The sequence below is a fragment of the Rana temporaria genome, chromosome 9, assembly GCF_905171775.1.
Source record: "Rana temporaria chromosome 9, aRanTem1.1, whole genome shotgun sequence".
Classification (NCBI taxonomy): Eukaryota; Metazoa; Chordata; class Amphibia; order Anura; family Ranidae; genus Rana; species Rana temporaria.
The window spans coordinates 18,274,273-18,299,832 of record NC_053497.1 but is presented as its reverse complement, the minus strand read 5'-3'; the positions used below and the strand labels follow the sequence as shown (position 1 = coordinate 18,299,832).

General features: G+C 45.0%; 1 protein-coding gene across 8 annotated transcripts in view; it reads left to right on the top strand.

Moving 5' to 3' along the window:
- The window catches only part of ATP2B3 (ATPase plasma membrane Ca2+ transporting 3), a 436,284-nt gene that overhangs the window by 297,234 nt on the left and 113,490 nt on the right, over window positions 1-25,560 (top strand). For 3 of the 8 annotated variants that reach the window (XM_040322885.1, XM_040322881.1, XM_040322889.1), the window contains exons 7-9: window positions 1,772-1,897; window positions 6,822-6,893; window positions 22,660-22,701. In XM_040322885.1, the coding sequence (XP_040178819.1) occupies window positions 1,772-1,897; window positions 6,822-6,893; window positions 22,660-22,701 (240 nt within the window). The remainder of the gene's footprint in view (window positions 1-1,771; window positions 1,898-6,821; window positions 6,894-22,659; window positions 22,702-25,560) is intronic. The other 5 variants (XM_040322883.1, XM_040322887.1, XM_040322884.1 and 2 more) reach the window with 3 other exon arrangements.

Below are 25,560 nucleotides of genomic sequence, written 5' to 3'. Positions count from 1 at the left end.
CGAGGTGCAGTCGTATCTTGTTTTGTAGATACAAAACAAGATACGACGCGGGAAATTTAAAATTACGCCGGCGTATTAATAGATACGCCGGCGTAATTCTTTTGTGGATCTGCCCCATAATGTGTGTGTATGTGTGTGTGTCTGTGTGTATATATATATATATATATATATATATATATATAAATATATTTATATATAGTGTGTGTGTGTGTGTGTGTGTGTATATATATATATATATATACTGTATATATACAGTCATAGGTGTGCGCAGCCTATTGCATTAGGGTGTGCACCCCAAAGCTCAAACACACATGCATGTATATATATATATGGCAGTAGGGCATTGGACGGTGTCAGTAGAACAGTGGATGGTGTCAGTGGGCAGGGACTGTTGTCAGTAGTTTCTTTTTATTATTTTTTTTATTATTACTTTTTACATTTTTTTTTACAATAATTTTTTATTTTTTGTTACAATTTTTTATGAGCACCATTGGGGGGGGGGGCTTTGGTGAGATATCAGGGGCCTAAACAGACCCCTGATATCTTATATTTGAGACTTAGAAAGGGGCTGAGGACAAAGATTCCGGAGTCCCTTTCTCTGTGACGAAGCAGCACAGGGTGATTAGGGTGTGCCTGGGCACACCTGGCACACCCTGTGCGCACGCCTATGTATACAGTATATACAGGTATGGGTGCATCTCATAAAATTTGAATATCATCAAAAAGTACATTTACTTCAGCAATTCAATTCAAAAAGTGAACCTCATATATTTTTATATAGATGCATTATAAACAGAGTGATATATGTCAAGCATTTCTTTCTTATAAAGTGGACGAATTTGACTTTCAGCTAGTAAAAACACAAAATTCATTATTTAAAATAATGTGATCCGGGGCTAAAGTGGTTAAGGCCAAGGCGTGCGCACAAAGATCCACATAATTGTTTTTTGTTATTAATTAATTAGTTGATATAAAATCTGGTAAAGGTATTAATATAATAAATAAATTAAAAATGAAAATATTTAATATTAATTCAATATTCATATTTATAAATATAATGGAAAGTTCATTAGTGATCTAATTATGTTAGTGTTGTGATGAAAAATTGGGATAGTATAGAATGGGTGAAAGAGAATAATATATAAAAAGTATACACAGTAAGTAATCCAGAATGCATTTAACTGGGTAGCCCTTTTTCTTTTAGGTTTTTTCATTTTTTGAAAACATATGTGTAAAATGAATGATGTAGCCCTTGTAGTGAAAAGTTTGGAGACCCCTGATTTAGAACAGACCTCTATGCTTTTAATTCTGTTGGGAAAGCAAGGGAGAACCTACCGTAATGAAAAAAGCACTTATACAGAGAAGCCCTAATGAGCATGGCATGGCCGTATCGGTTTATTTTTTAAGGCGGAAAATAGAGAGAAGCCCATGGGGAACAGACACGTAGACACTGAAAGGGTTATTAAACAATGTGAAGAGCCAATATCTTAATGAGACAGATAATGGGAGAGATGCACCTGGACAGCAGGTGGTCTCAGTATGAGCCTCCACAACTGGCTCTCATTAGTCTCTTTCTTCTTGCTTACCGCTCAGCCAGTTCATATTAGGTAGAATTGTACTGCTGGCATATCAGCAATGCCAAAGGGATAAGTACTGTGCTGTAATAATTCCCAATGCCAAGACCTGACTTGAACCATGCAGGACAAGGATAAGGATTTCATGCTGGCCCGTGCTGTCTAGTAGTAATAACGATGACTCATGTTCTTGGCAGGTACACATGTCATGGAGGGTTCTGGCAGGATGGCGGTGACAGCTGTTGGTATCAACTCACAAACTGGAATCATTTTCACCTTGCTTGGCGCTGGTGGAGAGGAGGAAGAAAAGAAAGACAAGAAAGGTAAATCAGAGAGTACTCACAATATAAAGTTGATATATGCCTTTACATAAAAAATAAATAAAAAAATGAAATATAAAAAAATGACCTCAATATAACCATATTTTACAGCAGCATGTTTATATAGAACCAATAAACTAAAGGGGGTTTCCACTTCAACATAAAAGTGATCTCTGCCTAGGCAGGCTTGAGACCTGACAGTTCCAGCAGGCTAGCTTTGAAAATGCTAAAACACATGCTGATTACATCTCCATATCATGTCAGATAGCCTAAGGCCCCTTTCACATGTGCGGACCGTATGTCCGCATTTTCATCCATCCGTTGCGGATGAAAACGGGACATACAAAAAAAAAACAAAAAAAAAACGGGACATACATTGGTCCCTATGTGATTGCGGGTGTCAGCGGATGACCATCGACTGACACCCATAATCACCCGCCTCCGCAAAGATCAGATTTTTCGGACGGAAGAAAATCCTATTTTTCTTCCGTCTGGCGGATCGGATCGGGTGAACACGGACATACGGTCTGTGTTCATCCGATCCCCCCATAGGGGAGAGCGGAGGAAAGACAGGGCGGTCCCTGCACAGTGTGCGGGGACCGCCCTGTCAGCCGACGGCTCAGCGGGGATTTTACGGAGGATCCCCGCTGAGCAAAGCGGACACACGGAAGCAGATCATTACTGATCCGCCCCGTGTGAAAGGAAACATTTTTTTTCCCTAAATAGCTTCCTTTACCTTAGTGCAGTCCTCCTTCACTTACCTCATCCTTCCATTTTGCTTTTAAATGTCCTTTTTTTCTTCTGAGAAATCCTCACTTCCTGTTCTTCTGTCTGTAACTCAACACCGTAATGCGAGGCTTTCTTCCTGGTGTGGAGAAAGCCTCTTGAGGGGAGAGGGGGTGAGCAGGAGAGTCAGGATGCCCACTAACACACAGCTCCCTTCTCTACATGCAAAGTAGAGAGTGTCCTGACTTGCCTGCACGCCCCCTCCCCCCTCAAGAGGTTTTCTCCGCACCAGGGAGAAAGCCTCGCATTACGGTGTTGAGTTACAGGCAGAAGAACAGGAAGTGAGCATTTCTCAGAAGAAATAAGGACATTTAAAAGCAAAATTGAAGGATGAGGTAAGTGAAGGAGGACTGCACTAAGGTAAAGTAACCTATTTAGGGTTGAAAAAAAATCCTTTACAACCCCTTTAAGAAATTAAAGCCCAACTCCATGAAAAATCTACCCTTGCAATAGACCCTCCCAACACTGTAAGGGTTATTTGTTCATTAGGTCTAGAAGGGAGCTGAAGAGGCTGCGTTACTTACCTTATTCCCGCTCAGGCCCACTCCTGTGCTCTCCACCTCCCCCTCTGGCACTCTGGACTGTCCCTCGACGACATCTCGTACAATGCAGGGCTTAAAACCCCTACATTGTATGAGGAGGAAGCAGGAGTGTGACCACGACTGGAGTGACCTTACTGAAGCAAGAAATAAGGTATTAGTTCTTATTTCTGCACCCCTAGACTGAACAGGCAGTTAACCTTTGCAGTGTTGGGGAGGCATTGCAAGAGTAGATTTTGTCTGATTCCTAGAGTCTGGCTTTAAGTTCCCCCAAAACTTGTTTCTTTTGGTGGGTAGTGGTAGGTACTTTCACCCATCATCTTCTCAGAATATGTGAATATCCTGGGGCAATCTCTTCCCGGCTTAACCCTCCTTTGTGGACCTATCATCTCAAGTTCAGATGGAGCTGGCATGAGGGAGCATACTCCTCTGGAAACCCTGATTTTCTGAAATCTTATGGGTGAATGGACAGTTACATTTTGGCAGTCTTACCTTTGAATTCACCTCACCTGCTTTGATATGTTTTTAAAGGATATTTGTTGACCATTGGTGAAGTTGTCCTTTAATTTATCCCCCACCCCTCTCACTTGAGTTCAATATATACTTACTTTTAAGCCTCAATCCATCTACTCACTGTGTGCCCATGACTATTGCTGTAGTGTGCTTACGAAGAAAGCTTGTGTCTGGCTTGTCTTCAGACTGCACGTGTGCAACGTGACTTCATTCATTTTTCTGGGACAGCCGTACTCATGGTGGCCTCCAGCAGTCCTACATAGTCTGGTTTTCCCACAGAAATGAATGGGAATTCAAGTCGCGTGAGAAGTCTGAGCTCGCCAGAGGTTTTCTTGGACATGAAGTGTGGCATGTGAGTAGGGCTGCATAGTAAATATAATTGGATTGGAGCTGTTGGGAAGTATGTCATTGGGTAGGCTGACCTCAGGGGGGGTGGGAAGATTGATTAAAGGACAACGTTACCTTTGGTGAAGTTGTCCTTTAAATTATTGCAAAAACCTGACCACTAAGCTAGTGCAATGCTCAGTGAAGCCGCCTTACACAGGAGGTATTTGCATATCTCACTTCCATCTTCATTTTACCCTAGCCAATGGAAACTTTTTGCCCCTGGGTTAACTATATGTACATCCAGAGCTAACGCTAATTTTAGAGAACCATTCCAAAATACATACAGATATTTTGAGCTTGTAAGCGCAAGTATCTAAAAATGAGACCTACACCCCATATTTTTGGGGGAATTATCGATGGAAGTGTTACATGCAGATACCACATGTATTATGAAAGCTCTGCTGTCCTTAAATGTTATTAATTTTAGGATTGAATTGTTTCACCCTCCTGCAGACTTATTTCACATTGAATTCTATATTAAACAGGTACACGCTATCCCTCGTTGACCTTAGAGTCTGAAAGCTTTTTGCAACGCCATTTTTTGGCTTAATTGGAGTCTAAAGCACTTAAAAATTGTTTCGTCACACTTTTTCTTTACAGATGGACAAAAGTCAAATGTTTAAATGTTTAATTAATTTGTTAAGAATGTTCACATTCTGCAAGTTATATTCTTGTGTTCATTTACCCTTTGACATTTCAATCCAGTGTATGCTGGTAGAAATTAAAATGTATTATGCACAGATCCCATGTGCTATAAAGCTTACATTGGAGTAAAAAAAATGTTGTATGTATGAATTTAGACAATTGTGTAGAAAGAAAAGAAAGCATGCTGTTTTGCTTTAATTTCACCCTCTGGGCACGATGAGCAGGGGGTGCATCTTTTCTTTCTATGTCCCTTCAAGAAGACCCTTCCCATAATCCACGCAAGTTGGCTGTTGGGTTGACTTTTTACTCCATAGCAGTCCCTGTGATCCTAGTCATAACTATGCAATGTTGTTGAGTTTTGGCATGTCAAAAGCAGCAGAACCACCAAGGTAATTGAACCCAGTTTACAGGAGAACTCTACGCAAACATTTTGGATAATGATGGTGGGGAAGACAAGAGGGTAACTATCATTTATGCCCCAATTTCTGTGATCCATCATCCCAATAACTCAACTTTTGGGCTCTCCAGTTCTCCAGTTTTCCTTCAACTGATCCTCCCCTGCATTGGGCACCTTATCTTCTAGTTTTCCTTCATCTTTGATATGTGTAGGACAGAAGAACTTGATAGATGTTTTTGGGAAATCTGCAGGCAGCAGTTTGAAGGAAGCCTAGAGGAAAAAGTCATAGTTGTAGGAGTTGTTTGACAAGGAGGTGATTAATACTTCCACCTCTCCCTACATTCACCAACCTCCAAATAGAGGCTATTGCTTAAGGCAGTATAAAGTCCAAGGACTGTGCGAAAGGTGCAAAAAGCAAGAGCAGACAAAGTATCTTCTTCTGCTGGACTCGCACCCTTGGGCCCTGTGTCAACAGGTTTTGGGATTCTGTCGATGAGCAAGCACAGAATGTTTTTAGCATCAGTTGAGACGCTTTTGAGACCTTTCAGATTTCGTTGACATGTACAGTGGGCAATTCTCAGGAGCACTGTGACTGTAGGGTGCTGGGGGGGGAGGGTAGGAGGGCGCAGGAGGCAGTGTGGGACTTGGGTTGCCACCTCATCCCTTTAAACCTGAGCACATATTAATTACACAGGTTCTGTGGCTGCTTAAGGTGATAATTAAACTCACTTGTTGTCTTATCTGCATTAAATTAGCCTTCAGAACCTGTGTAGTTCATATGTGTTCGGGTTTAAAGGGATGAGGTGGCAACTCTATGTGGGACACTCTTGGAGCTTTGGGGCACTATGGGGGCCTAGAGGATTTTCAGTGTGGGGGGTTTACTACAGGGAGCTAGAGGGCCCTGTGGGGGGTTAGAGAGCACTATGAAGGTTGAGGGGCACTGTGGTTCACTGCGGATGGTTGGGAGGCACTGTTGGAGGTTAGGGGATCTGCAACCCAGTAGAAGGGAGACTGCGGCCCAACAGTGGTTGGCAAACATAGCCCTAGTGGATTTTGAAAGGAATAAATAAAAAAAACGAATAGGGACAGAGCAATACCTTAACTATACACTTGTGGAATGGGCAGATAAACAAATTACTTGTGGATAATCTGCATAAAGATGACAGAAGCTAGGTAGGTATTCACCTATCTGATGCCCGCTCAAAACTAAAATATCTTATTTATCTCTGCTGAAGTATTTAAAATTTTCGTTTAGCTAGCTTAGTGGTAGACCAATATGCTGTAGACAGAAGGATAGATCAGTAGATAGATAGATAAAATACATTACAGGTGTGGTAGAGTCAAAGTTATCTGTTTTGACTGGAGTTCTTCTGCCAGTACTGGGAAACACTATACACTTAAAGTATTGTTATTTGACTAATTTAGCTTTGTGGTGGTAATGCTGCTTTTATGCTCATTGATGGCCTAACTGATGTTTAGAACCCATTTCATTGTTGTTTTATTTTTTGTTTCTCTTACTTCTTTTTCTTCCTTCCTTCAACCTGCTCGTGGACATTTCCAACCCTGACTGACTCCCTTTCTCCTTCACTTCCTTGCTATCAACCCCACTTATATAAATCTGCACTCTTCTCCCCTCCTTGTTTAAACTGTCTTTTCCTAGCTGCCAAATCTGCCGTCACTGCCCACCATATCACTGCCGCTAACGCTTTCCTAACATCCAGCTACATGAACGGTACGTGTGACTTTAGGGTTCAAGGTGTCAGAACATCTAAAAGGTGTTGGTCCCTCCAAACTGTATATTTTAGTTTAGGTTATATGTTAGAAGGATAAATTAAACACTATCTTGATTATCTCAGAGACACCAAGGATGGGGTCTCAGGACTGAATTTTCAATGGGCAGGCCTCAAATAATGAAAAAGGAACTGTGCTCAAAAACGTTAGGTGGCTACTCCTCGACTTCCCCTTGAATTATCATTTGTTTGTTTTTTTCCTATGCAAGGCTGGCCATACACAGTTTGAATTTCTTGCTGAACCCGGCCGAAATTTGAATCATTAATGGGCAGGTTGAATGTACCAAATTGATCGATTGATCAACTTGGTTACAAACAGCCTGCCGGATTCGCTTGGAATTATCGCAAGCAGATTCTATAGCTGCTTGCGATAATCACGGTCTTCCCCCAGCGAAGACAATTGCTTATTCCCCTGCCAGCACTGCCTGTGTTGATGGGGAAATCGTGCAAATTTCTGTGGTTGCAGGAAATATGGCCTGCCTAAGTCAGTAGGATGAAAGATATTGGGAATGTAATAAATTAACACATTGACAGACCTTGGTGAGCTTCCAACTCAGGCACACTGACATGTGGCCCCTGGTGTAAGAGACATAGGCCCACGTTTTAGCCTGCCTTTTACACCAAGACCAACTATCACCATAGGGTTGATTTACTTAAACCTTAGAGTGCAAAATCTGGTACAGCTGTGCATGGTAGCCAATGAGCTTCTAACTTCAAGCTTGTTCAATTAGGGTTTGACAAAAAAAATGGAAACTCTCCAGTTTTAGTAAATCAACCCTATGGTGATGGTTGGTCCTGGTGTAAAAGGCAGGCTTACATGTTGGCCCTAATGTATATGTTGGCCCTAATGTAAAGGGCACACTGATACATGGGACCCAGTGTACAAGGCACACTGGTACTTGAGCCCTGGTTTAAAGATACATTGGCCCTTGGGTCCTGGTGTAAAGGGCACACTAACCCATGGTCCCTAGTGTAAAAGGTACACTAACCCATGATCCCCAGTATAAAAGGCACACTAACGCATGGTCCCCAGTGTAAAAGACACACTAACCCATGGTCCCCAGTGTAAAAGGCACACTGACCCATGGCTCCCAGTGTAAAAGGCACACTAACCCATGGTCCCCAGTGTAAAAGGCACACTGACCCATGGCCCCCAGTATAAAAGGCACACTAACCCATGGTCCCCAGTGTAAAAGGCACACTGACCCATGGTCCCCAGTGTAAAAGGCACACTAACCCATGGCCCCCAGTGTAAAAGGCACACTAACCCATGGTCCCCAGTATAAAAGGCACACTGACCCATGGGCCCCAGTGTAAAAGGCACACTGACCCATGGTCCCCAGTGTAAAAGGCACACTAACCCATGGCCCCCAGTGTAAAAGGCACACTGACCCATGGTCCCAAGTGTAAAAGGCACACTGACCCATGGTCCCCAGTGTAAAAGGCACACTAACCCATGGCCCCCAGTGTAAAAGGCACACTGACCCATGGTCCCAAGTGTAAAAGGCACACTGACCCATGGTCCCCAGTGTAAAAGGCACACTAACCCATGGCCCCCAGTGTAAAAGGCACACTGACCCACGGCCCCCAGTGTAAAAGGCACACTAACCCATGGGCCCCAGTGTAAAAGGCACACTGACCCATGGCCCCCAGTGTAAAAGGCAAACTGACCCATGGGCCCAAATTTAAAAGGCACAGTGACACATAGGCCCTGCTAATAAAAACACGCCGATACTGGAGTCCTGGATAAAAGGCACATTGATACATGAGTGATGGTGTAAAAGGCAAACTGATACTTGGGTCCTGTCGTTAAAGGGTCCAGCACCTATGGCCTAGGGAATAGTCACCATCATTTTAAAGAAATTTCCTAACACCTTTTTGTGTTGTGCCTTTATAGTTTAACGTGTTTGGGTACCATGAAATAGTAGATACTCCATTACGACTTGTAATTAACATTTTTCCACATGCACAATACACATGTATAGCTAGTGTTGGAAGCAAGGACGTGGGTTACCAAAATGGGCATTTGTGGCACAGGGCAACAACAAATGAATACACTGATGATGACCATTGCTAGTTACGAGAACAAGTTTCTGGGGACTACATCCTTAGCCAGTCCATGTTTAAACCATGTGTGAAATCTAATGAGGATACAGACACAGGAAGAGACCGAAAAGTGTTCTGTGATGTCAATTAACCTTAGGGTACAGGGAAAACCAGCCGAGGTGGAGCCTCAGAAAATAAAAATAGTCACTATGGATTTACTGCTTATTTGTAGTCAGGTATCATGCAGGTGTAGTTACTGTATGAGTCTAGTTTTTTTTCCTCCATACTTAAAGGGATTTTCCACCTTTTTTTTAAGTTTATTAAAAGTCAGCAGCTACAAAAAGTGTAGCTGCTGGCTTTTAATAAACAGACACTTACCTGCTCCACGGCTCCAGCGTCTTCATTCTTAGTGTAGGCACCCGGCAGTGACAGCTTTCGGCTTCACGGCCGGGCACCCACTGCGCATGCGCGAGCGGCGCGGCGCCGTCCGATTGGACAGGCGCTCGTCTACAGGGAGGGGCTGTGAAAAGGCGATTAAGCTAATCGCCTTTCCAGCCCCTCGGCGGAAGGAGGAAGTGGGACAGGAAGTCCCCTTCTCCTGAAGCCCCCACTCCCCCCCAAAAAAAATTACATGCCAAATGTGGCATGTAAGGGGGAGAGGAGTGGGTTAAGCGGAAGTTCCATTTTTAGGTGGAACTCCGCTTTAAGTATGTTTTTTTTTTTTTTTTTTAACCGTGGAATACATTTGATTTTATTTTCTAACCTGGATTTATGAAAGATTTAGCTGCATTTAGCACAAAAACCTCAGTTAAAGCCTTCTCTAAAGTGTAAAAACACTCTAAAGCCACATACACACGATCGGACTTCCATCTGACTTTTCCGTGGATTTCTGTCCGAATGGGCGTTGGCGGTGAACTTGTTCGGCATACACACGGCAGAACATTTTCAGCCAACTTTCACCAAATCACGTGGTTTTTCAGCTCTTTACCGCCACCCTTTGGGCAACTTCTGCTATTGTTGTCCAATCTTTAGCATTGGTTCTGAGCATGCGTGTTTGTACTTTGGAATTTAGTCCGATGGACTTGTGTATACACGATAGGATTATCCTCCATCAGACATTTGTTGCCGGAAAGTTTGAGAGCATTCACAGCGAACATTTGTCTGTTGAAGAAACGAAAAACAATTGTCCGATGGAACATACACACGGTCAGATTGTCCGATAAAGCACATCCTTCGGACATTTGTTGTCAAAAAGTCCAATCCTGCGTATGGGCCTATAGACTAAAAGTGGTCCAATAGGTTCATGACTAAAGTCTATTGTCTCCCTGGTAGCAAGGGCAGTGTAAAGCCGCGTACACACGATCATTTTTCATGACGAGAAAAAAGCCCACACACGGTCGTTTTTAATGACTAATTTAAAAAATAGCATTTTGTCCATGACATGAAAAATGGTCGTGTGTACGCGGCTTAACACTTTTTGATGGATAGGGGAAGTGGGAAATCCTGAGAATTCTGGTGCTAAGAACTTGCCTTCTGGGTTTTCAAGAGTCCCAAAAAACTGTAGGCGATTCATCTAACAAGCTACTTAAAACCTATTATTAACCTTTCAATACAAAATAGATGTACACACTAAAAGAAAAGAAAGAAAAATGGCTCCTACATATCGATTGGAGGAAAATTGTTTTTTATAGGTTTGCTTTACTAAATACATAGGCCCGGATTCTCAAAGCACTTACGCCGACGTATCTTTCTATACGCCGCGTAAGTGCACAGATGCGCCGTCATATCTATGCGCCTGATTCTTAATGCTAGATACGCCTGAAATGTGGCTTCTTCCGACCAACGTAAGTTTCCTACGCCGTCGGAGCCTGGGCGCATATTTACGCTGGCCGCAAGGGGCGCTTCCACTGATTTACGCGTCGAATATGCAAATGACCGAGATACGCCGATTCACGAACGTACTTGCGCCCGTCGCAGTAGTATACGCCGTTTACGTAAGGCGTACGTCTGGCGTAAAGTTATTCCACCTATAGGAGGCGCATCCCATGCAAAGGTATGGACGACGGAACAGCCGTCGTATTATACGTCGTTTACGTAAGTCGTATGTGAATGGGGCTGAGCATAGGTTACGTTAACATCGTAGGCATTGAGCCGTCGTATCTTAGGGAGTAAATTCAATGTGATTCTGAGCATGCGCGTGCATGCGCCGTTCGTTCGGCCCATCATTTGCATGGGGTTAAGCTTTATTTTAATGGATCACGCCCACTTCCCTCCTACTTTGAATTACTCTGGCTTACGCCGGACAATTTACATTACGCCGTCGCAACGTTGGGAGCGTGTGCTTTGTGAATACTGTTCTTGCCTCTCAATGTTACGTCGGCGTAGCGCATATGAGATGCGCTACGCCACTCTAAAGATGCGCCGATCTACATGAATCCGGGCCATTGTGTTCAAGTCTAATCACACAAAAAGAAGAGGCTCCCTTGGTTGCATAGGTTAAAGCGGAGGTTCGGCCAAATTTTTTTTATACAAGCTAGCAGCTACAAATACGGCAGCTGCTGACTTTTAAAAAATGGACACTTACCTGTCCAGTGCGCCCGCGATGCCATCCTTGCTGAGGGAATCAGGAAGTGAAGCCTTGCGGCTTCACTGCCCGATTCCCTACTGCGCATGGGAACAGTGTTTCCCAAAAGACAGCGGGGGGGTTGATGTGACAGGCTGGATTCCCCGCGGGGATCCGAACCCGGAAGTGGTGCAAATACCTGTCTCAGACAGGTATCTGCACCCCCCTCCCCCCTGAAAAGTGTCAAATGTGACACCGGAGGGGGGGAGGGACCCAAAAAGCAGAGGTTCACTTTTTGTATGAACCTCCGCTTTAAGCCAAATTCCAACGTCCAGATACCACTGGGCATCAGTTTGTTTTCAAACCAGTGTAAAGCAGCTGGAACATTGCCATGTTGAAAACAAAGGTTTTCCAGGCCAACACCATCAAGTGTATATTAAAACAGACAATAAAACAGCCACCGGCATTCAATAATAGCTGGTCTGATGGTAAAGCCATTGCTTCAATGAAATAGAAGGTACCTTTAATTATTTGCATAAAGCTAAAACTTCTAGAAAATCTCAGAAGTCCAGGGAACTCTATTATGCAAATGTTGTTTTCAGCTAGGATATTAGTACTTTAGCACACCCCACCACTCCACTACTGGCCCATCATTGTGATGAACTTCCTTAATTGACCAGAAGTGAGGTACAGTTTAAGTAAACTCAAATGTAGAGAGGGAGCCAAAGTTCCAAAGAATGCTGTCTGCAGAAATCAATAGGTGAATGGTCGAAAGTGAAAAAAAAAGTTCCAGAACCAAATGAATGGAGATGTGCGGGAAAATCAAATCCAAAACGTGCACCCACACCGTTAGTGATCCTTGCAGCTTACCTCCCGGCTGTCACTCAAAGCCAAAATAACAGTGCTCTAGCCTCTCAGTGAATGGTTGTCTTCCTGGTGGATCTCAGTAGTCGGCCATATATGTGGGAAATATAATGAAGATGCTGAAGCGTGGTTCTAATACCACAAAAAGGGTTACTCTGTATATGGTGGATGGATGTGAACTCACACAACTTACACTCTGTGTAGGAAAGGGGTGCCTATCTCCACGAGCGCCGAGCTCGTCTCCCTAGCTTCTCACTGCCACAGCTCTCTCCCTTCAATGTCCGTGGAGCCGATCGCTCATATGAAAATGGAGGGGGTGGAGGAAGGAGAAGAAAGGGGGCACATCGCGTAATTCCGTACAAACAGGTTTTATTAAAACGTGAAAAACATCAATAAAAAACTCACATGGGGCAGTCTTGTGGCGGTATCATATCCTACGAGCGCCGCGCTCGTTTACCGTCCGTCAGGTGCTGCTACCAGTGCTCAAAGTCCCGACGCGTGTTCGTCACATCACGTGCCTTCATCAGGGGATGTTGTTCAAACAGAAATTAAGCGGCTTAATTGTATGTCTCAAATACGGGAACATTCTGTATAGTCAGATGGATATTTAATGGGTGCTAATGATCTAGGTTAGGCTGAACTCTATTAACATGTAGACCAAAGTAAGCTCAAAATTCAGATTTCAGTTTTGGGAAGACACTCTTGGCTTAATCACACACCAGCTCCTTGTTTTCAGGTTATCCTGTAGTAAACTCTCTGCACCTGAAACTTTACAAAATTGTCTTGCTCTCCTTGGTGTTCTCGGTTATTTTTAATTACAGAAAATGCATCAGCAAAAAGTTAGAAGTAGGAACTGCACTAGGGCCATCCTAAAACAAGCCGTAACCCTGACCTGTGTCCTTTTTTTATATTACGCCAATTGCTCTATAATATATTTTGCTGAGAAATGTTTTTATATACTGACCCACCATGACTTCAGACTTGGTCATGCTCTAACTCGTAAAACCTTGGCAGCGGTCGATTAATTATTGGTTGTGTCCAAGAACACTCCTCCCTTTTGCCAGAGGATTCATGCCCCTTCAGCAACAGTTCGGTTCAAGCACCCCACTAAACATGGAGCAGTGTTAGAAAAAATTATGAAGTTTTCAGAAGATTGTACATTAGGGCAGTGATGGAGAACCTTGGCACCCCAGATGTTTTGGAACTACATTTCCCATGATTCTCATGCACTTTGCAGTGTAGTTGAGCCTTATGGGAAATGTAGTTCCAAAACATCTGGGGTGCCAAGGTTCGCCATCACTGCATTAGTGCAATGGGGAGAATGTTAAAATAAACTTGGTGTGAGTCTACTTTTAGAATTATTATAGACACTTATATAGCACCGCCAATTTACGCAGCACTTTACATATATATTGTACATTCAAATCAGTCCCTGCTCTCAAGGAGCTTACAATCTAAGGTCCCTAACTCTCGTTCATACACTAGGTCCAATTTAGACAGGAGCCAATTAACCTACTTGCATGTCTTTGGAGTGTGGGAAGAAACTGGAGTACCCGTGAGAAACCCACTCTGGCACAGGGAGAACATGCAGGCCCGGATTCACAAAGCACTTGCGCCGACGTATCTCCAGATACGCCGCGTAAGTGCAAAAATGCGCCGTCGTATCTGTGCACCAGACCCACAAACTGAGATGCGCCTAAAAACAGGCTTCATCCCGCCGACGTAACTTGCCTACGCCGGCGTAGGGTGGGCACACATTTACGCTGGGCGCATATTTACGCTCACATTGATCAGCCATTAAAATATGCAAATGAGGAAAATACGCCGATTCACGAACGTACGTGCGACCGATGCAGTGCGCGTAAGTTATACGTCCGGCGTAAAGTTATGCCCCATAAAGGAGGTGTAACTCAGCAGCATCCATGCAAAGGGCTGCACTAGGGAACCCAAGCCTGCGTAATTTACGTTGGACGTGTGTGACTGGGCGTAGATTACGTTCAGGGCGTACACAGTGATCCGGCGTATCTTAGGCAGTTGTTTTTCCGACATGGTTGTAAGCATGCGCACGGAAATGCGTCCACGTCCCGGCACATGCGCAGTTCGTTATACGTATCTGTCTGGCGCTCGGCCCATCATTTGCATGGGGTCACGGCTCATTTGCATGGGTCACGCCCACTTCCACCTACGCTGGCTTATGCCTTAGAAACCCATCGCAGTTTTGGGAGCACTGGCTTTGTGAATTCTGTGCTTGCCTCTCTGCGCTGCATCGGCGTAGCATATATTATTTGCGCTACGGCGGCATAAATGTGCGCTGCTGTCTGCGAATCCGGGCCGCAATCTCTAGGCAGGTAGTGTCGTGGTTGGCATTTGAACCGGCGACCCTAGTGCTGCAAGGCGGAAGAGCTAGCCACGTAGTAGGGGTGAGGGTTCCATATTTTGAGTTTCTTAAAGAGGAAGTAAACCCTCCTATCGTTTTCAGCCAAGGAAGCGGCCATCTTGACCTATGTTTAATCTGTAACTGCCATAATGCTGTACATGTGACCTGTTATGAAACCAGCCATTGGATGGTTTGACAGTTTGGTTGAGAGCACAAGCAAATGTGACAGCTAGCATTTCCGGCATGCCGGGAATGTTAACTGTTTTTTGTAACTAAGGCTCAGCGTCATCGGTAGTTCAATGGGCAAAGTTTGTGCTGCATGCTATGTCATGAATAGGGGTTTGTCCCATAGAATGTCTGCCTTGACAAGGTGGATGACGGGTAAAACTTGCAGCAGGAGCTGTCAGTGTCGCTTATTTACCAGAAGTATTTTTAGATGACAGAGCTCTGCAAATCGGCAAATAGCTTTTGCTAGTTTATTTCTGCTAAGAAGTTGGCAGATAAAATGTGACGCCTGTCCGTTCCAGTGCTGAGCGTAATTCAATTTTTGATTTCAGTCCAATTTTCAGATTTTCCGATTATATGTTTTAAGAGGAGGAAGTGGTAGAAATAATTCCTAGTGTCGCCACGGCGGTCTGGAAAAATGATGAAATGTTTGAAGGCCTAAACCTCTCTCTTAATATACACTATATGGATAGGTTGATAGAAACGTACATAGTAGACAGACTGAAAACAGCACAAACATGTTCAAACCAAATATTCACCCACCATCAGATTTCTGTATTTTAAAGTTTCATCAAGACCTCATAACTATTTCCATGTTGCAGTTGCCAAAACTTCTCCGTCTTGTTTTCTTTATGGCACCCTTATTTTCTCTTTAGCTTCTCCATCTAAGTACAGTAAGGAGCAGACATCTTTGTTTATGCACATTATGGGAACAGTTTTAGGAACGCATTTGTTAGTAGTCATAGGCCTCGTACACACGAGGGGACATGTCCGATGAAAACGGTCCGCGGACCGTTTTCATCGGACATGTCCGCTCAGAGATTTCTGTCTGATGGTTGTACACACCATCAAACAGATACAGACAGGATACGCGGTGACGTGGCCGCGCCATCGCCGCGACGATGACGCAGCGACGTGCGCTACCCTGGAAGGTCAATGCTTCCACGCATGCGTCAAATCACTTCGACGCATACGAGGGCTTTCGGCCAAGCGGACATATCCGGTGAGTCGTACAGACGACCGAACATGTCCGACGGACAGGCTTCCAGCGGACATGTTTCTTAGCATGCTAAGAAACATTTGTCTGCTGGAAACCTGTCCGATCCGCCGGAAAATTGTCCGGTCGGCCGTACACACGACCGAACATGTCCACGGAAACTGATCCGCCGGACCAGTTTCAGCGGACATGTTCGGTCGTGTGTACGAGGCAATATGCAACAAGACTTGTTCTGTAGAAGATGTTTTATTGCTTATCCAAGCCACCTTATCAGTTCTAACGAGTGTCAGGAGTATAACCAAGCATTTCATTTATATCCACACAGGTAGCATGGACACCTTGATCTAACTACCATGCAAAGGCAGATGCTATTGTCTAAGGAAAGGATGGCATTTATGAAAATTGTTGGTTTTTGGATATACTCGCGGTATAAGACTACCCCCTTCCTACTAGTCTTTCTGGAAGCTGAGGGGTAGCCAGAACAACCGCTGACAGGAACAACCGCTGACAGAAACAGGCTTTTTTTCAGATCTCACTGTGCCATTACATTACATGCCTCACTGTGCCATTACATTACATTACATGCCCAGGGCTGAACTGGGACAAAAATTTGGCCCTGGACTTCATCCAGACTGGCCCACTTTGACAGGTCTCTCCCATGGCGGCCGGACAACTCCCGCACCCCTTCCCCGGCCACCCAAGCCCCCTCTCCCCCTTCACTAGCCACTAGCCATTCTACTTTATTAGAGTAGAATTACTGGTACTGGTACTCTTGTAGGCAGTACCAGTGGGGAAGCTAGACATTATTTCACCCGGGGCAAAGAATCAGTTCGGTGCCCCCCCTTATGGGACAAGATTAGGCAGAAGTGAGAAACCCCCAGGCCATAGCTGTTGAGTCAGCTGTCTGTCCCCTCCCCCATGCTCCTCTGTCGTCGTCCCTGCTTCTCTGTTCCCCCCCAGGTGAGCGCTGCGGGTAGGGAGAGGAGGTGAGCGCTGCGAAAAGGGAAAGCCAGAGGTGCGGAGGGGGGGCGGCGGTCTGCTGTCACTGAAGCCGGCCCACTGATCCATCGGCCCACCGGGAAACTCCCTGTAGTCCCAATGGCCAGTCCATCCCTGTACATGCCTCACTGTGCCATTACATTACATGCCTCACTGTGCCATTACATTACATTACATGCCCCCACTGTGGCATTACATGCCTCACTGTGCCATTACATTACATGCCTCCACTGTGCCATTACATGCCTCCACTGTGCCATTACATGCCTCACTGTGCCATTACATGCCTCACTGTGCCATTACCTTACATGCCTCCACTGTGCCATTACATTGCATGCCTCCACTGTGCCATTACATGCCTCCACTGTGCCATTTCAATACATGCCTCCACTGTGCCACTACATGCCTCCACTGTGCCATCACATGCCTCCACTGTGCTATCACATGCCTCCAATGTGCCATCACATGCCTCCAATGTGCCATCACATGCCTCCACTGTGCCATTACATGCCTCCACTGTGCCACCACATTCCTCCACTGTGCCGGCCAAGACGATCTCCCTACCTTACTTTCTTTTCAGATTTTGGCTTCCAGGCTGCGGGCATCCATGATTCAACAGCCACGCCTTCTCCTCAGACTGTTCCGTGATAGGCGGAACACTCATTTTCCCAGCAGTGTTCCGCCTATCATGGGTGTTCTCTCGTCCGAGGATGAGAAGGCATCCGTGATTAGCGGAACACTGAACAGAGGCCCTGCTGGGAAAATGAGTGTTCCACCTATCGCGGAACAGTCTGAGGAGGAGGCGCAAGTTTTTAAATCATGGATGCCTGCAGCCTGACGGAGACAGGTACCGGCGTATAAGACGAACCCCGACTTTGGATGCATTTTTTTGCATCCAAAAGGTCGTCTTATACTCCGGAAAATAGTTTACATAATCTCTCTCTTGGTGTCAGGCAGGCTTCATAAATATTAATCCCTCAATTTACAAGTCTGAAGGTGTGAATTGTTGTCAAAATGTTTTGGCGGAGATGTTAAAACGGCATTACATGTGGGAGGCAGATGATGTTTAAGGCCCCCTGCTCAATGATGGATGTTCTGATTTGATATAGATGACCTCTTTCCAGCCTCTTGCGAACCAGTTATCTACTCTGTCCAAAATGTACATATTACTTTCCTAAAAAAAAAATGTCCCTTTACCTTATAGTGGAGGTGCACCTGAATTTTTATTTTATTTTTTAAAAGCCAGCAGCTACAAATTCTGCAGCTGCTGACTTTTAATAAATGGACACTTGCCTGTCCAGCGCGCCCGCGATCCCGAAGCCAAGCAATTACCCTTCTTTTGGCTGCCCCCACCGCCATCCTTGAGAATCAGGAAATAAAGCCTTGCGGCTTCACTGCCCAGTTCCCTACTGCGCATGCGCGAGCGGCACGGCCCGCCCTCACTCGTCCCTGCTGTCCTGGGACCAGTGTGTTTCCCAGAAGACAGCGGGGGTCAGGGCAGGAAGGGGAGTGACCAGTCTATTCCCGGAAGTGGGTGCAAATACCTGTATATCTGCACCCCCTCCCCCTGAAAGGTGACAAATGTCACACCAGGGGGGGGGGGTTTGCGTGGACCTCCGCTTTAAGGTGTGGGAAAAGGATTGAGCCTTGATTCGTAGAGTTATCCTTACTATGTTGAGCCATTTGTTTGTTAGAGGTGCCGTTTGCCCACTGCTGACCACCATGACATGTACGTCATTTGGTCAGGGTGGTTATACCGGGATGATGCCTGCAGCAGGTATTGTTTTTTTCAGCCAGCGATGGGCTTTGTGAAAGTCTAGTGGCTAATTATCCGCTGGATTGCTTTTACAAATGTCCCACCAGATAGCCCTGGACTGAAGCCAGTGATTCAGGTGGCTTACCATAAAGGTGATTGGGGACCGAATCTTCCCTGATCATCTCTATGGTATTAAAAACCGGAAGTGATAAAATACTTGTCACTTCCGGTTTCTAATACCATAGAGATAATCAGGGGAAGATCCGGCCCCTGAGCACGTCTATGGTAAGTCAGCCGCACCACTGGCTTTAGTTCCGATTTCTGATTCCCCCAGCATGTAAACAAGCATTTCATCAAATGGATCTCTGTCCTTGTGACAGAAATAAAATGTAGCAAAAATAAATAGATGTAGAGACACTGTAAAAGTAAAGAAATTAAAAGAAAATAAGCGATAAAAAAATATATTTTTAAAGCCCTTCTGTTCCACCATGCTTGTGCACAAAGGCCAACACATGCATCAGTTCGGCATGCATACATAAACACTGATCGCATCACACGTGAGGTATTGACACGAATGTCAGAGTGAGAGCAATAATTCTAGCACCAGACCCCCTGTGCAAGCTCCCTTTCACATTGCTCTGTAGCAAATGTTTCAGATACGTTTCCTGCAGGTCTCAAGTCCTGCGGGAACGTGTGAGAACTGAGTTCCTGCAATTTTTTCACAGCAGGAACTCAGTTCCCTTTGCAGGACTAGAGCAGCTGAGAGCAGCCCGAGCCAATCCTTCACTAAGCGGCGATGCCCAGCTCGAGTCACTGTCAGGGGCAGGCGAACCTTAGTAATCTTTTATGTTACTGGCCGCTTCCTGTATATGGATTTATCAGGTAGTGTGTGGGTATTCCGTCACTTCCTCGATGCCGCAATGTCTCCTGGGGGCTTTTGTCATTGTTCCCAGGAGACATTGCGGAGGTCTGCCGCGAGTTATCGCGGGATTTAGAAAGAACTTGCGGTTTAGTAATTATGCATATGAGCGTATAATTATTTTTTTTTGGTGGGGGAGTGGATCTTGGGTGGGAGTTCCCACACTTTTTTCCCCAGGACTTGACCCCTGGTTTCCTGAGAATTTCCGGTGCACCCACAGCGCAGTGGTGTGAAAAGTCCCATAGGATTTAGGCTGGGTTCCTATCTCTCTGCGGAGCTCACAGCAGGGGTCCACACTTTACTTGGCTGGGTCACATAAATATTATAACGATGACCATACTCCCGAGAATATTATACCACATGCAGATGCTTCCTATCCCACTTCCGTCTTTGCTACAATCGGATATGTAATTCCTTGCAAAGAAGCAAAACCAAGCCTAAACATTAAACTCTTGTATGGACCCAAACCAGATGGAGGGCTGAGCCTTCTGAAATGTTAAAAAATACCATGAAGCAGTAATCCTCACAAGGGCATTAGACTGGCACCTTCATGCCTCTCAAAAACGATGGGTCCATTTTGGAATTTGTGCTCAGCCATAGCCAAGTCCATTTAAGTGTAAGGGTACTGTAGCATCATAGGCAACTTTAAATTTCGATATCCCCTCATAAATCAAGTCTTTTAGATATTGACAATATGAAGGTCTAATTTTCCAATGGTATGTATTATCAAATCACCTTGGTTCCCTCCTGGGGCTTTTTAAGAGCTAAAAAATAGAGTGCTGTCTTAGGCTGGGTTCACACTGCCGTGCGGAGTGGCTAACGGCAGGGGGATCGGTGCGTTCCTGTTCACCGTCTTAGGTCTGATTTCGGTCTGAATTTTTGGCTGAATTCAGACCTGAAACGGACCAGAAGACACACAGGACTCCTGTGCAATTGGCTCCGCAGCCGTCCGGGAGCTGTGTGAACCGACTCTGTTGAGAGCCGGTCACAGGCTCCTGACATGCGTATTGGATGCAGGGAAACCTCATCCAATTCGTAATAGTGTGATCCCAGCCTCAAAGGGAAACATTTTTCCTTTGTATCAGTCGCCTATGGATAAGGGGGTACTCTTTAAGTCTAGAGGAAAGGAGATTTCATCTCCAAATACAGAAAGGTTTGTTCACAGTAAAGCCTCGTACACGCCACTGCTGTACTAACAATTAAATGCTAGTACAGTGCTCCCCTCTGTTGTTCTATTGTGTTCTGACAGGGGAACGCCAACCCCCCCCCCCCCCCCCCCCCAGAACATTCCGGTCATTCAGTTGGTTGCTGGTTTTCCTATACACACAGGACTTTTTTATTAAACCGGCTAATGTCGCCCAACACTTGGCCCATGTGTACCAGGCTAAAGAGATGTGGAATAGACTCCCTCAAGAGGTGGTTCTGGCTAGCTCAGTAGATTGATTTTAAAAAGCCTGGATTGTTTCCTAAATGTACATAATTTAACTGGGTACTGACAATTATAGGTAAGGTTGATCCAGGGAATATCTGATTGCCTCTCAGGGGATCAGAAACCCTTTTCTAGAGCTAATTGGATCATGCTTTGTTGGTTTTTTTTGTAGGGTTGTCCCGATACCACTTTTTTTTACAAGTACCGATACTTTTTTTCATGTACTCCACAAATGCAGCCATGTGTCCCCACAAATGCAGCCATGTGTCCCCACAAATGCAGCCATGTCCCCCTACAAATGCAGCCATGTCCCCCCACAAATGCAGCCATGTCCCCACAGAGAAAGCCAAGCCCGCCGCCGCCATTGCCTAGTTGATCAGCGCGGGGAACTTTACAGCTTTCATGTGAATATCTGTGTGTTCCCCGCCGTGCGTCGTCATATATAGCCCCTCCCCCTTGTCCGGGCACTTTGATAGACAGATTACCCATCCAATCCTGGGATGGGTGATCTGTCTATCAGAGTGCCCGGGCAAGGGGGAGTGGCTATATATGACGAGGCGCGGCGGGGAACACACAGCTATTCAAATGAAAGCTGTAATGTTCCCCGTGCTGATCAACTAGTTGGCGGCGGGGGGGGGCTTGGCTTTCTCTTTGAGGACTGCTCCTCTCTCTGCCCCCTCTCCGCCCCCACTCCACCCGCTCTCTGGGGGAAAAAAGTATCGGGTGAAGCATCGGGAGCATTTGCGCGAGTACAAGTACTCGCGCAAATGCTCAGTATCGGGACAACCCTCGTTTTTTGCCTCTGGATCAACTGAGGGTGTAGGATTGTGTATATGGGATTGTATGTTTTTTTCCCCCTTTTATTGGTTGAACTGGATGGACTTTTTTCAACCAGTCTAACTGTGTAGCTCACCCCTTTAGCCATCAAAGATTAATGTTTAATTCAATTTCCCGACATTATGGATGGAATGTTATTACTAGAATAGGCTTTCACAATTTTCGCACCTCCCATCCTGTCGTCATTAATATCTGACTTTCCATTGTAATTGGATGAAGGTGTTGGTGCTTCTTCTGTGGATATCAATGTTGGGGTAATTTCCTAACACTCATTTGAACTGAAGAATGGCTTGAAAAACCTACGAAACATCTTCATCATTACCGAAAAGGTCCAGTTGAATGTGACTATTATTAGATATTTCATGACCTGGACAAATGAGAACCTTCACAGACCGTTTTATATACACAACATTCACCTGTTTGAAGAGGCAACGATACAGTAAATCTGCAGATAGGTGTAAAATATCCTTTTTAAAATGCTTTTGTTTTTTTTAATGGTTCTCCTACCTGGAATTTGGCGATGTCCCACCCCCTTTCCATTAGCCACTCACTGTTCCATGTTTTATGTTGCTTTGGCTGTTATTTGGCATGGCCCAACTATCCCACCATACCCTACGTATGTCTTCTGTGTCTACTGTGCGCAGTGTGTCTTGTCTGTTTTCATGTCTTGTGTTTGTCACCCCTCTTTTGTTGTAGGAAAGCAGCAGGATGGGGCAGTGGAGAATATTCAAATCAAAGGTAATGTGGATACCTCTCATAGTCTAATGACACAAGAACATCAGTGCCATGCTGTGAGGATGATGCACAGTACAATAATAAAATAACATAGATATAAGTTTTGCTTCCCAAGGAGGAACAAGGGTTGCCATCGCCAAAAGGAGGCCGATAAATAATGGTGGAAAATTACATTCTACAGACACTGTAGATCAGTGGTCTCCAAACTGTGGTCCTTTGGTTGTCTTCATCTGGCCTTTCGGGCACTTTTCCATCAACTGACACCAATTATGGTGTCAGCAGGGGGAATGGTGCTCCATCAATGGGTCATTATTCCGCCCACCGACACCTATGATGGAGCACCATTCCACCTACTGACACCATCAATAGGGCACGATTCTCACTGATGTCAACAATGGGGCACTATTATCACTGATATCAACAAGGTAGCACTATTCCTCCCATTAAAACCAATGACGGGACATTAATGCCGTGGCATTTCCTACTTCCCCTGGTCACAGTCTGCCCCCCCCCCCCCCCCCCATAAAGCTTGAAGGACAGTAAACTGGCCCTTTGCATGGAAAGTTTGGAGACACCTGCTGTAGATAAACAGAGACTGTGGGCCAGATTCACAGTGGACCTACGACCTATCTATGCGCCTGATTCTTAGAATCAGTTTCGCATAGATTTGGCCAAGATACGAGCGGCGTAAGTCTCCTACGGCGTCGTATCTTGGGTGCATATTTACGCTGGCCGCAAGGGGTGCTTCCGTAGATTTACGCGTCAAATATGTAAATTAGGTAGATACTTTCTTGTGAAAAAAAAATTAGGTAGATACGCCGATTCACGAACGTACTTGCGCCCGCTACGCCGTTTACGTTAGGCTTACGTCCGGCGTAAAGTTACCCCTGCTATATGAGGCGCAGCCAATGCAAAGTATGGACGTCGGCAAGCGTATCTTTTTACGTCGTTTACGTAAGTCGTACGTAAATGGGGCTGTGCGTAGGTTACGTTCACGTCACAGGCATTGGGCCTGGCGTATCTTATGGAGTAAATTTGACGTGATACTGAGCATGTGCGCGCATGCGCCGTTCATTAGGCGCGGCATTAACGTGGGGTCACGATTCATTTACATACAACACGCCCCCTACCAGCCTATTTTGAATTAGGTGGGCTTACGCCGGCCAATTTACGCTACGCCGCCGCAACTTACGGAGCAAATGCTTTGTGAATACTGCACTTGCCTGTCCAAGTTGCGGAGGCGTAGCACAAAGATACGGCCAGATACGTGAATCTGGCCCAATAAGTTGTTTATTTACCCCTTCATGACCAGGCCCTTTTTTTTTGTGAAACGGCACTGTGTTACTTTAACCACTTGCCGACCGCCCACCATTGCCGACTGCCCACCATGGCACTGCTGCGTGAATCGCCGTAGCTGTACGGCGGGTGCTTTAAGGAGTATAGGGGGTGCTCGACGCGCAATGTAGGAGCCAATGCACATGGCCAGCAGCTACCTGCGATTGCCCTGAGAAGGACAGAATGGGGATTTGTCAATGTAAACAGACAGATCTCCATTCTGTCAGGGGAGTAGAGACAGATCGTCTGTTCCTAGTACTTAGGAACAGAGATATGTCTCCTCCCCAGACAGTCCCCTCCCCACACAGTTTAGAAACACACATGAGGGAACACATTTAACCCCTTGATCGTCCCCTAGTGTTAACCCCTTCCCTACCAGTGTTATTTATACATTGATCAGTGCATTTTTTTTTAGCACTGATCACTGTGTTGGTGTCACTGGTCCCCAAAAAGTGTCACTTAGGACTGCGACATTGTGGCAGACAAATCTGACCCTGATAAAAATCGCCGCCATTACTAGTAAAAAAAAACATCCATAAATCTATGCCATTGTTTGTAGACGCTATAACTTTTCCACAAACCAATCAATATATATACGCTCATTGTGATTTTTTTTTTACCAAAAACATATTCAACTAAATTGATGAAGAAATTTTTTTTTTCAATAATATAATTGGATATGTTGTATAGCAGAAATGTAAAAAAAATTTTTTTTTCAAAATTGTCCGTCTTTTTGTGTGTTTTTCTTTCCCACTTTATACACAGAGGTGATCAAATACCACCAAAAAGAAAACTTTATTTGTGGGGGAAAAAAATAAATTTTATTTGGGTACGGCTTCATAAGATCGCGCAATTGTCAGTTAAAGCGACACAGCGCCGTATCGCAAAAAAATGGCCTGGTAAGGAAGTGGCTTAAACCGTCCAGGGCTGAAGAGGTTAAAATGTATAACGCACATTCATATAGCACTGTACTATGCTTTTAAAATGTGCTTAGCACATAGCACTATGGCCATTAAAAATTTAGAACATGCTCTAATTTTTCACAACGTTTTTAACGTTGTCGTTTTTAACGTCGTCAAAAATGGTCGTGTGTGGGCTTTAACGACGTGAAAAAAACGTGCATGCTCAGAAGCAAGTTATGAGATGGGAGCGCTTGTTCTGGTAAAACGAGCGTTCGTAATGGAGTAAGCACATTCATCATGCTGTAACAGTAAAAGACGATTCACGCTTTTCAATCTAACACAAAATCAGCAAAAGCAGCCCCAAGGGTGGCGCCATCCGAATGGAACTTCCCCTTTATAGTGCCGTCGTACGTGTTGTACGTCACCGCGCTTTGCTAGAGCATTTTTTTTCACGATCGTGTATAGGCAAGGCCATTTTAACGATGGGGTTGAAAAAAATGTCGTTTTTTCTAGACCATTAAAACTTAATTTTTTACAACCCGAAAAATGGTTGTGTGTATGTGGCATGATGCCTTGTACACACGACCGGTTTTCCCGTTGGTAAAAACTGCCGTGTGTACACTCC